Source organism: Spermophilus citellus (assembly GCF_964194105.1).
Source record: "Spermophilus citellus genome assembly, chromosome: 13".
NCBI lineage: Eukaryota > Metazoa > Chordata > Mammalia > Rodentia > Sciuridae > Spermophilus > Spermophilus citellus.
Window position 1 is genome coordinate 52,989,644 of NC_138193.1, and position 17,640 is coordinate 53,007,283.

General features: G+C 41.7%; 1 protein-coding gene across 1 annotated transcript; it reads right to left on the reverse strand.

The window, feature by feature from the left end:
* Positions 1–238: 238 nt before the first annotated feature.
* On the reverse strand, positions 239–6,944 carry LOC308632769 (uncharacterized protein C2orf78-like; the record flags this gene model as incomplete). The annotated part of the gene is made up of 3 exons (XM_081265139.1): positions 239–1,914; positions 2,722–3,483; positions 6,848–6,944. 3 exons carry the CDS (start codon positions 6,942–6,944, stop codon positions 239–241), a joined length of 2,535 nt encoding a protein of 844 aa, XP_081121265.1.
* Positions 6,945–17,640: the final 10,696 nt, after the last annotated feature.

The window sequence follows — 17,640 nt, forward strand, 5'->3', positions numbered from 1 at the left end:
TGTATATGAGAACACTGTTTGGAACCCATGTAGTACCCAAAGGCCTCTTTATTTTCTAACAATTCTCAGTGGTACCAGAAGGCCTCTTTATTATATATTAGTGAATTATATTACATTTCTCTATGTAATTTTATTAAACTTTGAAAGCATCTGAGAATAAATAAATGTGTATCACTCTATCTGTATACATGTGGAAAACTATTTGGTCCCTAAGTTGCACCACTGATCTTTGCAGCTCTTACATTATGTAGCCATAGTAGCGAGAAATCTCCATCTCTCTTTCCCTCTCAATGAAACACTGCACTCTCCCCATTGCAGTGTACTTGGCAGCATTCTCACGCTCTTGTTGAGCCTTCTTCTTCATGGCTTCCCGCTCTGGCCTCTGCTGTTTGGTGATGGGAGTTGATAGTACTTGCCCAGGAACATTGGGTTTCCTCCATGGAATTGGTTGTAAGGCAAAGTCTTGGAGGAGATATTGGTTTTGAGGCTTGGGTGGTTGTGACTGGGGCTTGGTCCCAACCCTGGGAACGGGTTGCCAATGAAGAGAAGTACAAGATGATGTTTTGTAGGGTGCAGGCCCAGAAGCAGCAGAGCAAGGGACACTAGGCTGTTTAGAAGCGCTCACACCTGACTGAATGGCATGAGTCAAAACGGGCTGAGCTGGCTTGGCAGGACGCATCCAAGATGGGTTGGCAGTAGGTGTTTGGGATGTGTTGACTGCCATGGGTTGAGCTGAGCTAGCAGGGCCAGGCTGGGCAGGGTAAGCCCCAGTAGGTCTCTGTGAGGCCAGAGACTGTGGCCTCCTATTGATTACTGGTCGAGGTGGAGGTTTCTCCTGCGTCAGAAAAGGCAAAGGTACCAATTTAACCTTCCCAGGTGGTGGAGGCTCATCAATTAATGGAGGGGGACCCTCTCCTTCAGCACTGATATGTGGATTCTGGGCTTTGACTTGTGATTTCTCAGGACCCTTAACCACCAGCCATGGTTTCATAGCTGGGCATGGACGGGGGTCTTGGGTACTGCCTGAGTTTCCCGGGGCCCGGAAGGAAGAGAGCCCAGTTTTCTTATCATTCTTCTTCCCCAGTGCGTGGAAAACCTGCACCGACTCCAACATGCGCATGCTGAGACAGCTCCGAGGTTTTTTAAAGGACTCTTGGCAAAGCTCAGGTTGGTTCCTCTTCCGCTTTAGTTTGGGCACAGTTGGCTTCTCTTCTGCCTTGACTTTGTTGCCTGGCTGCTTCCTCTCCTCGGCTTTCTTGGAGTTGTTTTGTCTGGTTCTCTTGGTCTTTTCCTGCCCATGGCCCTTAGCCTTGCTGTTCCTGCTGGATGCAGCTTCCTGAGCTTTGCCGTTAGAGTGCTTGGCTGTGTGCACATTGGCCCTACTGCTGTCTGCATCCCTGTGAGCAACTTCTCCTCCTAATGCACATTCCAGGTCCCTTAGCTGCATTTTGGCCTGAGGAGTTCCATGAGGAGACTCTGAGGCTTTATGTTTTTTGTTCCTTTCTAGAAGGATATTTTCAGAATGTGGCTTCTCCTCTTGGTCCAGAGGACCAATGGAGGCCAGAAGCTGGTGGATTTCAGGGATGTCTAAAGGGAGTAGTGGAGGATCCTGTTTCTCCATGGCAATTTGGTAGGCATCCAGTGGCTCTGAGAGCATGGTGTTAATCTCACACAAATTCTTAATCTCTGTTTGTTCCTGGCTTTGATTTGGAGGCAATGCCAAGAAATCAGTAGATCTTTCGACTGGAGTTACTGTGGAAATGTCCCCAAGTTCAGTTTGTGAGTTTTTCTCAGTTATTTGGCTTTTTCTGTTATTGCAGATGTATGAGAATTCTGGAGGCTGTGGCAGACAAAATGTCTGACTTGGAGGTTGCAATCCCGAGGAAGCCTCCATCCCTAGGGAAGTTTCCATCCCTGCAAAGGAATCAAGGACGATGGTAAGTAGGATGCTCCCCTTCCCAGCTACACACTATTCAGGGAAACCACCTACTTTGGAGAAAGCATTTCCATTAGCTCTTTTTAAGGACCACTGACAGATATCTGGTAAGAGTTGCATATTAGTTACAGGTGATCCCTTGAAGTCTTACTTTTGGGCTGGTTCATCACCATGGCAGCATGGGTTTCCGGTAGAGCACTTGTCTCCTCTGTGGGAAACACAGAAAAACTCTTTCATGAAGTCTCTCGTTCTCATATAGGGGCCCCTCAATTCTCTCCACTCTCCCCAGAATGTAAGAACACTTAACACCATGAACTAGGAGAAGGTGGAGCTGTTGCTCATGAAATCAATGTGAACGGTAGGGGGTTTTGGACTCCTGCTTTGGACAGCATCTCTACATATAGAGGTTAAATCCTGCAGTCAATTAAGGAACAATTAAAGTGTCACACCCTGATAAGTGTTGATGCATTTTTCTAAACCAAAGTAAAATTAGGGAAATATATTTATAGTGTGGATGTGTAGCTGGACTGAGTGCAAAAATAGTGAACAGCCGCTTCCTTCCATGTGCTCCTAGAGGTCTCTTAAATGCATGGGTGGCCATTATGCTGTGCTGCATGCTTCTCTTACAGAGTCTGAAAATGGGGACTGCTGAACAAGATTGTGGTTAAAATCTCAGCACTTGAATTCTAGGGATGTGTGGACCCACAGTTACCAGCTGAAAACTGGACGGACCCTCCTTTCGAATGGTAATCTTATTCCTTCCCCTTTTTGCTGTTTGTACTCACCTTGAAAATTTGTTCCTTCTCTACTTTGAGTGGACACAGAGTAGTAGGTCACAGGTGTAGGGACTGATGGTAGGACATTTGTGGGCTGAACTTCCTTCAGCACTGTCACCATTTCTGGTTGAGGGGCAGCGGCACTACTTCCTGCATATGGCACAGAGCCATAGGATTGCAGGCAGGGCCAATGTTCTCCAGAGAGCAGAGTCCCCAGAGAGTTATGATCATAGTAGTAGACCTGGCTTCCTTCTTGGTGGGGTAGTGAGAGGCAATGTCCTTGATTTGGAATCTGAGATAGTGTCACCTGGACGAGCCTACCAGATAGTAGTGGATACCCAGGGATCATGACATTGGCTTCGGAAGTTTTGTCATACTGGGATGTCATAGATAGGGAAGAATCTGCTGTATTCTGGTCAGTGACAGTCAGATTAAAGTCCCTGAGTGAAGATGAGCTCTTTTCAGCACTTCCTGGGATATACCACTCAGAAATACTTGGATAGGAGGCAGGTGCCATGGGCGTCTGGTTCTGGCCAGTAACCCCAGACACCATGGCTGTGCTAGCATGTTGATAAAGGGAGGCACTGCCCATGAGTGTCTGGAAGGAGGTGCCACAGGTTGAGGGCAGTAACCATGCTGAAGTGGCAGCTGGAGCAGAGGCTCTGGAGAAGTTGCACACGCTTCCTGTCAGGGAAGCTGCATTGGTCACCACAGGAAGAGAGAGCTGCAGAGAATGTGCAGTTCCGTGTAAAGAAGAATTTTGGAAATTTTCTGTAGGAAGAAGAGGGTGGTGAAAATATTGATGAGACAGGCAGATTCTTACAATATTTGAGGAACAATGACATCTTAATGTTGTACTAATCAGGAGGGCCCTGATTCCAATAATCATTGAGAGACCCCAAATCACTCCATTTAGGATGGCTGCAAGTACTCTTCTGATTACCTGCCTTTTCTCTCAAATTGGGCACAGAAGTCCCAAGTGGTCTGCTTCACACAGTGTTCCCTATAAGCATCCTTCTACCTGTCCTACCTTTCCTTTGAGCCTGCACTAGTGTTGACTCCTGAATTCGCCCTAGAACTGAAGCATTTTCGAACTCAGAGAAAACCCCAACATTACCAGTTAGCAAATGAGTACACCAAGGGTCAGGGAAGTGAGATTGACTAGTTCAAAATCAGCAACAGATTATGGAAACTTTCTCCCTGGCAGGACTCTTGTTCCAAAGACCAGAAATCTGGAGATACAGAAATTTGTTTTTCCCTGTTCATCGAAAATTGTACTGATATCACCATAGTGATCTTTAGTATCTCCTTTTTTTTTTTTTTTTTTTGTCCAGGTCACATGATATTTCCTGGAGTTCAGTTTTACCATCCAAATGATAATTTAAGGGTCATTCTTTGCCCTGTTTCAGCCTAACTGCTGATCCTACATGAAAATGACTACCTGAAATTCAGTTTCTCAAGAAATGCTTCTTGAAAGAAATTGAAACTTTCTGAGCTTCAGGTTACTCATCTTTAGTGTGGTTATAACAATAACAATAGTGATAATTCATCCATAAATAAAAGTGTCATATTTCATAAGATTCATGTGAGGGCTGAGGTTATGGCTCAGTGTTAGGGCGCTTGCGTAGCACATGCGAGGCCCTGGGTTCAATCCTCAGCACCACGTAAAAATAAATAAAATAAAAGTATTGTCTTTAACTACAACTGATAAATAGATATTACAAAAAGTTTCATTTGGAGGGAGTTACAGTATGTTCTGGAAAGATAGAAGCAAAAGTCAAAAACAGCTCAGAACTAAAAGAAATGACTAGATAGTAACGAACATATGGATATGAGCAAAAGTGAGTGTATATCAAATTTGCTAAGAAATGAGTTCTGTTATCATGCATACAATATTATGAAAGTGAATGTTTCTCTTTGATTTTAGTGAATACTGTTAATCAAAACAAAGCTCATAATTGAAGGTGAGTTTGAATGCATTCTCAAGCAGTACATATAGACAGAGAAGCTATACTAAAAATGTGTGTAATTTGAAGTAAAGTGAACACAAATTTGAAGTAAAGTGAACACAAATTTAAGTAAAGTGAACAGATGGGTAGCCATGTGAAGAAGCGAAAACTAAAGCCAAAACCCAGGATGAATCTGGGCATGCTGTGGTGGGCCTCTGGTCCCAGCACTCGGGAGCCTGAGGCAGTGGGATTGCAGGAAACCAGGAATTCAAAGCCACTCTGGGCAATTCAGCAAGATCCTATCTGAGAAAAGAAATAAAATATCCTGGAGATATAGCTTGTGTAACATGCTTGCCTAGCATGCATGAGACCCTGTGTTCAATCCTCAGAACTGGAAAGAAGAGAAGAAGAAAGAAAGAATGAATGAGAGGAAGGAAGGAAGGCATAAGGAGCAAGGCAGGGAGGGAAGGAGAGAGAAATGGAGGGAGTGAGGGAAAGAAGAAGGGAAGTAGGACAGAAGGAAGGACGAAAGAAATTTTGTACGTACTAGAGAGAAAAACAATAAGTGTAAAGTCATTATTGTTCTTGTTTCTCTTCCTCTAAGGATTACCAACAACAAATGAAAGACATTAATTCCACTAGGTAGATATTTCAATTGATATAAACACATTTTCTGATAATCCTTTTGGTTATTTAAAAAAAAAACAGAAAAAATGCTTTAACAAAATCATAGAAGCCTAGTTTATTATCACATTTAGAGAAAAGTCTTGTCCCTAAAGTCTGAGAAAACAATCACAGTATAATAAAATAACAAATTTAAAACAATTCTTGTCTTTTTTTCTGACATTTTTTTCTCCCTTTTATATTAATACAAAAATGTTTGAGCTACCCTACACCCCAGCCCCAAACAATTATTTGAAATGTAGACAAAACAAAAAGTCTTCACATAATTATTTAAATAAACTCGGAATTAGAGATGTGAGCTTGAATTTCTATTCTTATATAGTTCTTTCTTTAGGTTCTTAGATTTAGAAATCATCAATGACTATTTGTATATTGTCTTTTTTAGAAAAAAAAAACTGTTGTAAATATGGAAAACAGCTTCAACTTGACAGCTTATATCACACAAAGGAATGTGTCCTTCTGATGCAGGTTTGGACAAAACATTTTTTAGAAATCCCTGTAGTTTAAAAATCAGAACAAAATAGGACATGGTTTGCCATTTCCTTAGCTCTGTCTAGAACCACTTTCTTTGGCATGTTTGGAGGAAGAATCATTTCTAAAACATACTTCTAACATGTTCATGTTCAAACTGTCAACATCATCTGTGTTGAAAGAGATCCTAGGAAAACTGTAACAGCCAAGTGTGGCTTTTCTGATAACCTGCTTACCCCAGTGATACCCTAATTCAAGTCTTAGTTTACTTGCTGGTCTGTTAATCTAAACATTCTCTAAACCAGCCTCTGGGAAGAGTCACTCTATGCTGTCTGTTGGTTTAAATAAAATCTTTGCTTTTCTTTCACATCCATCCCAACCAACCTCTTTTTTTCTGGAGAACATCATTCTCTTCATCTCTATTATTCTAACATTTTCTTCTCCTTTATTTTTATATTTTCTTCCTCCACCGAGTTCCTGTTGCCTTGTGCTTAAACAGTCACAAACTTTCTTCCCCAAGAACATCTGCCTCCTTACAGCCCTGTCCTCCTGCTCCTCTCTCCCTATTTCTCTTTTCACCTAGTTTAAATAGAAAACTCTCAAATATGTGAATGTCCCTTTTATGAACAGCACTAAATTTGAAATACTGAAGTAGAAATCTTTTTGAAGGGAAACTGTTACAGAGGAAACCTCTTGGTTTCCACCCTGCCTAGGTTTTGTCTCTTTCAGTTGAAACAACACCACCATGAAATCTGATTTCATTCTCTAAAACATGCCCCTCAAGATGCAAGAAAAGTAAGGGACCAGAACATGGGCAATCTGTTATCCTCATGTAGCAAATCAGGAAACAGATTTTGTGAGAGTAAACTAGTCCAGTTCTATACCTAGTACATGTCAAATTCCCAATGAAATTAGGTGTCCAGATTTCTAGTTCCATCCTTTCCCCTATTATTCTAAGCTCTTTTGACTCCATTAGTAAATTGAGGCAGGTAAAAGTCTAATGAAAAACTTTCAAAAGTTTCTTTACTCACCTGACATGGTCAGAGAAGAGGTCACGTCAATTGTAGATACAAAGGATGAGGAGATCACCCCAGAGGATGTGTGGGTGGCTGAGGCTAGTGAATGCATGTTTCCCAGTATGGAGTTCACTGGTCACTGTTTACTGGCCACTCCAATGACTGGTTACTGGTCACTGGTCACTTGCGATGATTCAAATTTGTTTACAACTACATGGCAAGCCTAAGATTCCTGCAGGTGGCAGTAGGTTTGGTGGGAGAATGATGTCACAAACCTGGCCGTTTAAAGGTATGAAGTAGCCAATAGAGTGGTCAGACTCCCAAGGAGAAGGTGGGATTGGGTGGGGAAAATGACAAGAGAGTTGATTGGGTGGAGAAAGTGACAGGAAAGTTATAATAGAAACTAAATGGCTCAGTTCTGGTAGGTGAGCCCTGCAGGAGGGACATAATGGGCTCACCCCATGGCTCCCCTCCCCCAGGCTCTTGTGTTAGGGATATCATCTCTGTGTTCCTCTTAAATGTTCATTAATATATTATGAATATGTTATAAATTATGTTTCACAGTATAAGAGGTCATAGTGATACATTATTCTATTAACATATTCAGTTAATATCCCTGGAGATGGAAGAAAGAGACATCTAGGTTGAGCAAGTATAGTGGTTCTGGAACCACAGAAGTTGATTTGATTAGTGAAGTTACTGCAGTATTCAAGCATTCAGAAAGGGGTTAAAAACTAATTTTTTTTCTTAGTTGTAGATGGACCCAATACTTTTATTTTATTCATGGGTCAAGCCCAGTGTCTCACGTGTGCTAGGCTAACGTTCTACCACTGAGCCACAATCCGAGCCCTAGGGGGAAGTTCCTTGAGTGCATTCTCTGGGGAATGATGTGGCCCAAGATTCTCTTTAGTTTCTCCTTGATCCCTGCTTTCTTTGGCCTGGGCTGGGCCAGGTTAGACTGGTAACTCTCTTCTGCTCTCCTTCCCCCAACCCTCTTCATTGTAGACATTTTTTCATGGACAAGCCTTGAGTCTGCATTCTTGTACACATTGATATTACTTTATTTTAACTTGCAGAAGCAGGGGTCTTTTTTTCTGTGAGTTGATTCTTTGAAAAATGAACTCTGAACAATAGCAGAAACTCTAGAGAGGTGGAAGACTCAGTTGACTGTAAAATTTCCCTCTCTGGATTTTTGTTGTACTCCTTTAACTTATAATTTCCTGAGGACAGCTCCTTGGTCATGTAGACTTTCTGCCATCAGCCTCTTTCATATGTGAGAGGCACTGAGGATCCTTTCTCTCTTCTTATGTAAGAGGATCCAGTGTGGCAGTTACTGTGACTTCCTCCCCCATGCAAACAGCCACTATAGAATCTTGGGCTTCTCACATTCTTTGTCTTGCATGTTTGGGTGGAAGGCCAGGAGAAAAGTTACAACATTAAGAGAACATAAAGAAGTATGGATAACATAAAGAAAAGAGAGGTTAACATGGACTTTTAAATTTTAACTTTTTGTTAGAAACAAGTCAACTCATTGAGGTCTCATTTTGTGTTAATAAAAGGGGCAATTAATTTTTTTTTTTTTTTTTTTTTTTTTTTTTTTTTTTGCTGGGGGGTCGGGTCCTTGGAATTTAAACCAGGGACACTTTCCCATTACCTCACATCCCCAGCCCTTTTTATTTTTTTTAGAGACAGGGTCTCACTATGTTGCTTAGGGCCTGATGGATTTGTGTAGACATGCAAAGAGAGGCTTGTGGAAAAAGCATTGTGGTTATGCTGTGCACCCAAGGAAGGGGTGTGTCTGTTCAGCCCAACTTCATCTAAATTGCTTTTGCTTTTGATCCCCTGGAGAGTGTTAGTTTCACCACTTTCTCTTGTAATGCGATAAAGTCAGTCAGGACTGAATTGGTAATAATATATATATGAGTACTGAGCTGGTTTGGGGGAGTACAACTATGGGATTTAATCATTTTCCTTGGTGGTAAGGTTTTTTTTTTTTTTTTTTTTTTTTTTTTTTTTGGTGGTGGGGGTTTACCAGGGATTGAACTCTACCACTGAGCCACATCACCAGCCCTATTTTATGTTTTATTAGAAACATGGTCGCACTGAGTTGCTTAGCACCTTGCCATTGCTGATGTATGCTTTGAACTTGCGATCTTCCTGCCTCAGTCTCCCAAGCTGCTGGGATTATAGACGTGTGTCACCCCACCAGAAATGTGGTAAGTTGTTTTTTAAAAAAATTTTCTGTTAATCGTCAGTGGACCTTTATTTAATTTTTGGACTTGTTTAGAGACATGTGTAGATAGTGTGATTCACGATGTCAAGAACCCACAGGAAGACAAGCGCATATATAGAAAAAATTGCTCATAAATAAAGATAAATATTGCATTTACAGGCCTATTTTCCCATCTCTTACACTGCTAATTATGGAATATAATTTATTTTTTGCTGGTTGTGTGTGGGATAATTCTTAGCTAGGAGGGATTGTGAAATGTTTGGTGGTATAAAGATATGGCTTGGAGTATGTCAACTTTTTCAGGGTATATTTTTTTTTTCTTTTTATCTCAGTTGCACACCTCAGATAGCTTACTTCTATAATACTGGCATGTAATGTAAGACTAAGAACATACAGTGAGTATCTGTAAGCCAGATCATTCCTTGTGTTCTCTTAGAAATCAAGGGTATCCCCAGCTACTATAGGTTAAGGAGATGGAGATGATGGAGACGGGTGCAGACCTCATGAATTCAGCAAAGCCTTTATTCAGCTGTGGAGTCAGGCATCAGATGGGGAGACTTTTTGGTTAGAAATGGCTGCTGATCTGGGTTTATATAGGTTACAAACTGGGAGGTAACTTACCCATTGAAGACTTTAACAGGACGTGGGCATTCAGGAAAAAGTTTGCAAAAACTAGAAATTTGTTTTTATCGGCAGTGTTTTCATAGGGCAAAAATGGAGGGTGCATTGTCCTATCCCTGAGAATGGATATATTGGGAAAGGACCAATTCTTGCCCTTTTCCAGGGATGTTTTGTCACTGAGTGATGTTTGCTTCCTTCCCAGGGATTTTTATGTCACTGGGAAAGGAAGTATTGGGAAAGGATCAATGTTATCAATGTTCTGCTTTTCCCTCCCTCCCTCTTCCTAGGCCACACTGTTTTTGGGTTGTCATTTGCATATCTTTTATTTCAGACTGTGAGAAGTCATAATGAATAGTGGCAATGATTTCAGATCTGGTTGCTTCTTGGTGAGAAAGGGTGAAGTAGGAGGACCCCTTGTCTCAGAGTTCTGGAAAAGAACATGGGTTCTCTGGTGGTTGAGGCTGAAGAAGAGTATATGTGGGAGTAGACTTGGGGCTCAGGCACAGTCTTCCTTTTGTGGTTTCAGAAATTTGGACTGTATTCTGGAGAGGGCTTGAGCCAGACAGGTCACCTCATTAAGAAAATGTTTTTTGTACACAGTTAAGAATAGGGAGAAGAAAGGCTATTATGATAAAGGTGAAGATTAACAGATTTGTTAGTTCTAGGAAAACAATTTTAGCAGGTCCTATCCTTGGGGAGCCTATTTCCCTTAATCAAGGCCATTGTATCCCTTTCAAACTCAGGGTGCACTTTCCATGATCTCAGGAGTTCGGGTCCTTTGGAGCATTGCAAGCATGATTAACTTTGGAACCAACGTCTCTATGCTGTGCTCTGAAAGCCAGGTTGGCTGCCTGCAGGGGCCCTTGCCAACACTGAGGACTTGAGGACACAAGCCTCAGATTGAGGCCTTGCTTCTCGAGAATTAGTAAAGTGTCAGAGTGATACTGGCCTTGTGTGTGAAGGTTAATTCAAGTAGTGCCTCTCTGCTGCCCTGGTGCATGGGTGTTGAGTCAATGGTGATTTATTCCAGGCCATGTTCTGGGTGGGCCTCATGCTGCTGAGTTCACTTGGCCAAGTCCCAGGTTATCAGCTTCCCTCAGGGTAACTGTGAACCCTCTAACACCCCTGGTAGATTCCCCGTGTTTTGTATTCACCTTTCCCAGCTAGGATCTTAAGTGACCCAAATATGGTGGAGATGTGCCCTGAATCTTCTTTTGTAAAATGCCTTTCAGGTAGACGAAAAACTAGGCCATTCTCCATGAGAGTTTTTTGTTTGATTTTTGTATTTCTTCTGGTCAACCTGAACCCATCTCCTATCATTTTCAACTTGCTTGACATTTTACCATTTTAACCCTAGTTTCAAACATTGTGTTATTGGTCAGCCATTTTGCCAATTCCTGATTCTTCCAGTAAAACCATACATCTCTCTTCTTTTTGCCTTCCTAGTGCTGGATTACATGCCTTCCTCTTTCCCCCATTCCTAGCCTTTACTTCTATTATCCTGGCCAAATTTGAGTTCCTTTCTTCTCATGCAGGCTGTGATCCCCATCGCTACCAAACTAAACCACACTTAACAGCCATTCAAACTCAAAATTCCTGTTTATTTTCTATTAATCAATTCCATTACATTTCTTTATTCAATTTTATTAAGTTTTAAAAGTATATTGGAATGAGTACATATTCATAGGTCTATGAGGACAAATGTTTGATAGCCAAGTGCTAACACAAGGCCTCTTTATTATCTATTAACCAATTCTATGGAATTTCTTCATTCAATTTGACTAAACTTTAAAAATATATTAGAATGAATACATTTGTATCTTTGTATCTACATAGTTATAAAATTTGTATCTACACTTGTGGAAAACTATGTGATGCCCAGGCAATACCAGGAAGCATCTTTATTACTTATCTCTCAAACAATACTATTACATTTCTTTATTCAACTGTATTAAGTCTTAAAAATATATAAGTGAACACTTTTGTATCTATGTACCTGTCTGTATATATATGTGCAAAACTATTTGGTATTCAAATGGCAATATAAAGCCTCTTTATTACTTACCCTCTAATCAATACTATAGCATTTCTTTATTAAACTATATTACCTTTTCAAATATGAATAAATTCTCATCTATCTATCTATGTGTATATGAGAACACTATTTGGTACCCATGTAGTACCCAAAGGCCTCTTTATTTTCTAACAATTCTCAGTGGTACCAGAAGGCCTCTTTATTATATATTAGTGAATTATATTACATTTCTCTATGTAATTTTATTAAACTTTGAAAGCATCTGAGAATAAATAAATGTGTATCACTCTACCTATATACATGTGGAAAACTATTTGGTCCCTAAGTGGCACCACTGATCTTTGCAGCTCTTACATTATGTAGCCATAGTAGCGAGAGATCTCCATCTCTCTTTCCCTCTCAATGAAACACTGCACTCTCCCCATTGCAGTGTACTTGGCAGCATTCTCACGCTCTTGTTGAGCCTTCTTCTTCATGGCTTCCCGCTCTGGCCTCTGCTGTTTGGTGATGGGAGTTGATAGTACTTGCCCAGGAACATTGGGTTTCCTCCATGGAATTGGTTGTAAGGCAAAGTCTTGGAGGAGATATTGGTTTTGAGGCTTGGGTGGTTGTGACTGGGGCTTGGTCCCAACCCTGGGAACGGGTTGCCAATGAAGAGAAGTACAAGATGATGTTTTGTAGGGTGCAGGCCCAGAAGCAGCAGAGCAAGGGACACTAGGCTGTTTAGAAGCGCTCACACCTGACTGAATGGCATGAGTCGAAACGGGCTGAGCTGGCTTGGCAGGACGCATCCAAGATGGGTTGGCAGTAGGTGTTTGGGATGTGTTGACTGCCATGGGTTGAGCTGAGCTAGCAGGGCCAGGCTGGGCAGGGTAAGCCCCAGTAGGTCTCTGTGAGGCCAGAGACTGTGGCCTCCTATTGATTACTGGTCGAGGTGGAGGTTTCTCCTGCGTCAGAAAAGGCAAAGGTACCAATTTAACCTTCCCAGGTGGTGGAGGCTCATCAATTAATGGAGGGGGACCCTCTCCTTCAGCACTGATATCTGGATTCTGGGCTTTGACTTGTGATTTCTCAGGACCCTTAACCACCAGCCATGGTTTCATAGCTGGGCATGGACGGGGGTCTTGGGTACTGCCTGAGTTTCCCGGGGCCCGGAAGGAAGAGAGCCCAGTTTTCTTATCATTCTTCTTCCCCAGTGCGTGGAAAACCTGCACCGACTCCAACATGTGCATGCTGAGAGAGCTCCGAGGTTTTTTAAAGGACTCTTGGCAAAGCTCAGGTTGGTTCCTCTTCCGCTTTAGTTTGGGCACAGTTGGCTTCTCTTGTGCCTTGACTTTGTTGCCTGGCTGCTTCCTCTCCTCGGCTTTCTTGGAGTTGTTTTCTCTGGTTCTCTTGGTCTTTTCCTGCCCATGGCCCTTAGCCTTGCTGTTCCTGCTGGCTGCAGCTTCCTGAGCTCTGCTGTTAGGGTGCTTGGCTGTGTGCACATTGGCCCTACTGCTGTCTGCATCCCTGGGAGCAGCTTCTCCTCCTAATGCACATTCCAGGTCCCTTAGCTGCATTTTGGCCTGAGGAGTTCCATGAGGAGACTCTGAGGCTTTATGTTTTTTGTTCCTTTCTAGAAGGATATTTTCAGAATGTGGCTTCTCCTCTTGGTCCAGAGGACCAATGGAGGCCAGAAGCTGGTGGATTTCAGGGATGTCTAAAGGGAGTAGTGGAGGATCCTGTTTCTCCATGGCAATTTGGTAGGCATCCAGTGGCTCTGAGAGCATGGTGTTAATCTCACACAAATTCTTAATCTCTGTTTGCTCCTGGCTTTGATTTGGAGGCAATGCCAAGAAATCAGTAGATGTTTGGACTGGAGTTATTGTGGAAATGTCCCCAAGTTCAGTTTGTGAGTTTTTCTCAAGTATTTGGCTTTTTCTGTTTTTGCAGATGTATGAGAATTCTGGAGGCTGTGGCAGACAAAATGTCTGACTTGGAGATTGCAGTCCCAAGGAAGCCTCCATCCCTAGGGAAGTTTCCATCCCTGCAAAGGAATCAAGGACGATGGTAAGTAGGATGCTCCCCTTCCCAGCGACACACTATTCAGGGAAACCACCTACTTTGGAGAAAGCATTTCCATTAGCTCTTTTTAAGGACCACTGACAGATATCTGTTAAGAGTTGCGTATTAGTTACAGGTGATCCCTTGAAGTCTTACTTTTGGGCTGGTTCATCACCATGGCAGCATGGGTTTCCGGTAGAGCACTTGTCTCCTCTGTGGGAAACACAGAAAAACTCTTTCATGAAGTCTCTCGTTCTCATATAGGGGCCCCTCAATTCTCTCCACTCTCCCCAGAATGTAAGAACACTTAACACCATGAACTAGGAGAAGGTGGAGCTGTTGCTCATGAAATCAATGTGAATGGTAGGGGGTTTTGGACTCCTGCTTTGGACAGCAACTCTACATACAGAGGTTAAATCCTGCAGTCAATTAAGGAACAATTAAAGTGTCACACCCTGATATGTGTTGATGTATTTTTCTAAACCAAAGTAAAATTAGGGAAATATATTTATAGTGTGGATGTGTAGCTGGACTGAGTGCAAAAATAGTGAACAGCCGCTTCCTTCCATGTGCTCCTAGAGGTCTCTTAAATGCATGGGTGGCCATTATGCTGTGCTGCATGCTTCTCTTACAGAGTCTGAAAATGGGGACTGCTGAACAAGATTGTGGTTAAAATCTCAGCACTTGAATTCTAGGGATGTGTGGACCCACAGTTACCAGCTGAAAACTGGACGGACCCTCCTTTCGAATGGTAATCTTATTCCTTCCCCTTTTTGCTGTTTGTACTCACCTTGAAAATTTGTTCCTTCTCTACTTTGAGTGGACACAGAGTAGTAGGTCACAGGTGTAGGGACTGATGGTAGGACATTTGTGGGCTGAACTTCCTTCAGCACTGTCACCATTTCTGGTTGAGGGGCAGCGGCACTACTTCCTGCATATGGCACAGAGCCATAGGATTGCAGGCAGGGCCAATGTTCTCCAGAGAGCAGAGTCCCCAGAGAGTTATGATCATAGTAGTAGACCTGGCTTCCTTCTTGGTGGGGTAGTGAGAGGCAATGTCCTTGATTTGGAATCTGAGATAGTGTCACCTGGACGAGCCTACCAGATAGTAGTGGATACCCAGGGATCATGACATTGGCTTCGGAAGTTTTGTCATACTGGGATGTCATAGATAGGGAAGAATCTGCTGTATTCTGGTCAGTGACAGTCAGATTAAAGTCCCTGAGTGAAGATGAGCTCTTTTCAGCACTTCCTGGGATATACCACTCAGAAATACTTGGATAGGAGGCAGGTGCCATGGGCGTCTGGTTCTGGCCAGTAACCCCAGACACCATGGCTGTGCTAGCATGTTGATAAAGGGAGGCACTGCCCATGAGTGTCTGGAAGGAGGTGCCACAGGTTGAGGGCAGTAACCATGCTGAAGTGGCAGCTGGAGCAGAGGCTCTGGAGAAGTTGCACACGCTTCCTGTCAGGGAAGCTGCATTGGTCACCACAGGAAGAGAGAGCTGCAGAGAATGTGCAGTTCCGTGTAAAGAAGAATTTTGGAAATTTTCTGTAGGAAGAAGAGGGTGGTGAAAATATTGATGAGACAGGCAGATTCTTACAATATTTGAGGAACAATGACATCTTAATGTTGTACTAATCAGGAGGGCCCTGATTCCAATAATCATTGAGAGACCCCAAATCACTCCATTTAGGATGGCTGCAAGTACTCTTCTGATTACCTGCCTTTTCTCTCAAATTGGGCACAGAAGTCCCAAGTGGTCTGCTTCACACAGTGTTCCCTATAAGCATCCTTCTACCTGTCCTACCTTTCCTTTGAGCCTGCACTAGTGTTGACTCCTGAATTCGCCCTAGAACTGAAGCATTTTCGAACTCAGAGAAAACCCCAACATTACCAGTTAGCAAATGAGTACACCAAGGGTCAGGGAAGTGAGATTGACTAGTTCAAAATCAGCAACAGATTATGGAAACTTTCTCCCTGGCAGGACTCTTGTTCCAAAGACCAGAAATCTGGAGATACAGAAATTTGTTTTTCCCTGTTCATCGAAAATTGTACTGATATCACCATAGTGATCTTTAGTATCTCCTTTTTTTTTTTTTTTTTTTTGTCCAGGTCACATGATATTTCCTGGAGTTCAGTTTTACCATCCAAATGATAATTTAAGGGTCATTCTTTGCCCTGTTTCAGCCTAACTGCTGATCCTACATGAAAATGACTACCTGAAATTCAGTTTCTCAAGAAATGCTTCTTGAAAGAAATTGAAACTTTCTGAGCTTCAGGTTACTCATCTTTAGTGTGGTTATAACAATAACAATAGTGATAATTCATCCATAAATAAAAGTGTCATATTTCATAAGATTCATGTGAGGGCTGAGGTTATGGCTCAGTGTTAGGGCGCTTGCGTAGCACATGCGAGGCCCTGGGTTCAATCCTCAGCACCACGTAAAAATAAATAAAATAAAAGTATTGTCTTTAACTACAACTGATAAATAGATATTACAAAAAGTTTCATTTGGAGGGAGTTACAGTATGTTCTGGAAAGATAGAAGCAAAAGTCAAAAACAGCTCAGAACTAAAAGAAATGACTAGATAGTAACGAACATATGGATATGAGCAAAAGTGAGTGTATATCAAATTTGCTAAGAAATGAGTTCTGTTATCATGCATACAATATTATGAAAGTGAATGTTTCTCTTTGATTTTAGTGAATACTGTTAATCAAAACAAAGCTCATAATTGAAGGTGAGTTTGAATGCATTCTCAAGCAGTACATATAGACAGAGAAGCTATACTAAAAATGTGTGTAATTTGAAGTAAAGTGAACACAAATTTGAAGTAAAGTGAACACAAATTTAAGTAAAGTGAACAGATGGGTAGCCATGTGAAGAAGCGAAAACTAAAGCCAAAACCCAGGATGAATCTGGGCATGCTGTGGTGGGCCTCTGGTCCCAGCACTCGGGAGCCTGAGGCAGTGGGATTGCAGGAAACCAGGAATTCAAAGCCACTCTGGGCAATTCAGCAAGATCCTATCTGAGAAAAGAAATAAAATATCCTGGAGATATAGCTTCTGTAACATGCTTGCCTAGCATGCATGAGACCCTGTGTTCAATCCTCAGAACTGGAAAGAAGAGAAGAAGAAAGAAAGAATGAATGAGAGGAAGGAAGGAAGGCATAAGGAGCAAGGCAGGGAGGGAAGGAGAGAGAAATGGAGGGAGTGAGGGAAAGAAGAAGGGAAGTAGGACAGAAGGAAGGACGAAAGAAATTTTGTACGTACTAGAGAGAAAAACAATAAGTGTAAAGTCATTATTGTTCTTGTTTCTCTTCCTCTAAGGATTACCAACAACAAATGAAAGACATTAATTCCACTAGGTAGATATTTCAATTGATATAAACACATTTTCTGATAATCCTTTTGGTTATTTAAAAAAAAAACAGAAAAAATGCTTTAACAAAATCATAGAAGCCTAGTTTATTATCACATTTAGAGAAAAGTCTTGTCCCTAAAGTCTGAGAAAACAATCACAGTATAATAAAATAACAAATTTAAAACAATTCTTGTCTTTTTTTCTGACATTTTTTTCTCCCTTTTATATTAATACAAAAATGTTTGAGCTACCCTACACCCCAGCCCCAAACAATTATTTGAAATGTAGACAAAACAAAAAGTCTTCACATAATTATTTAAATAAACTCGGAATTAGAGATGTGAGCTTGAATTTCTATTCTTATATAGTTCTTTCTTTAGGTTCTTAGATTTAGAAATCATCAATGACTATTTGTATATTGTCTTTTTTAGAAAAAAAAAACTGTTGTAAATATGGAAAACAGCTTCAACTTGACAGCTTATATCACACAAAGGAATGTGTCCTTCT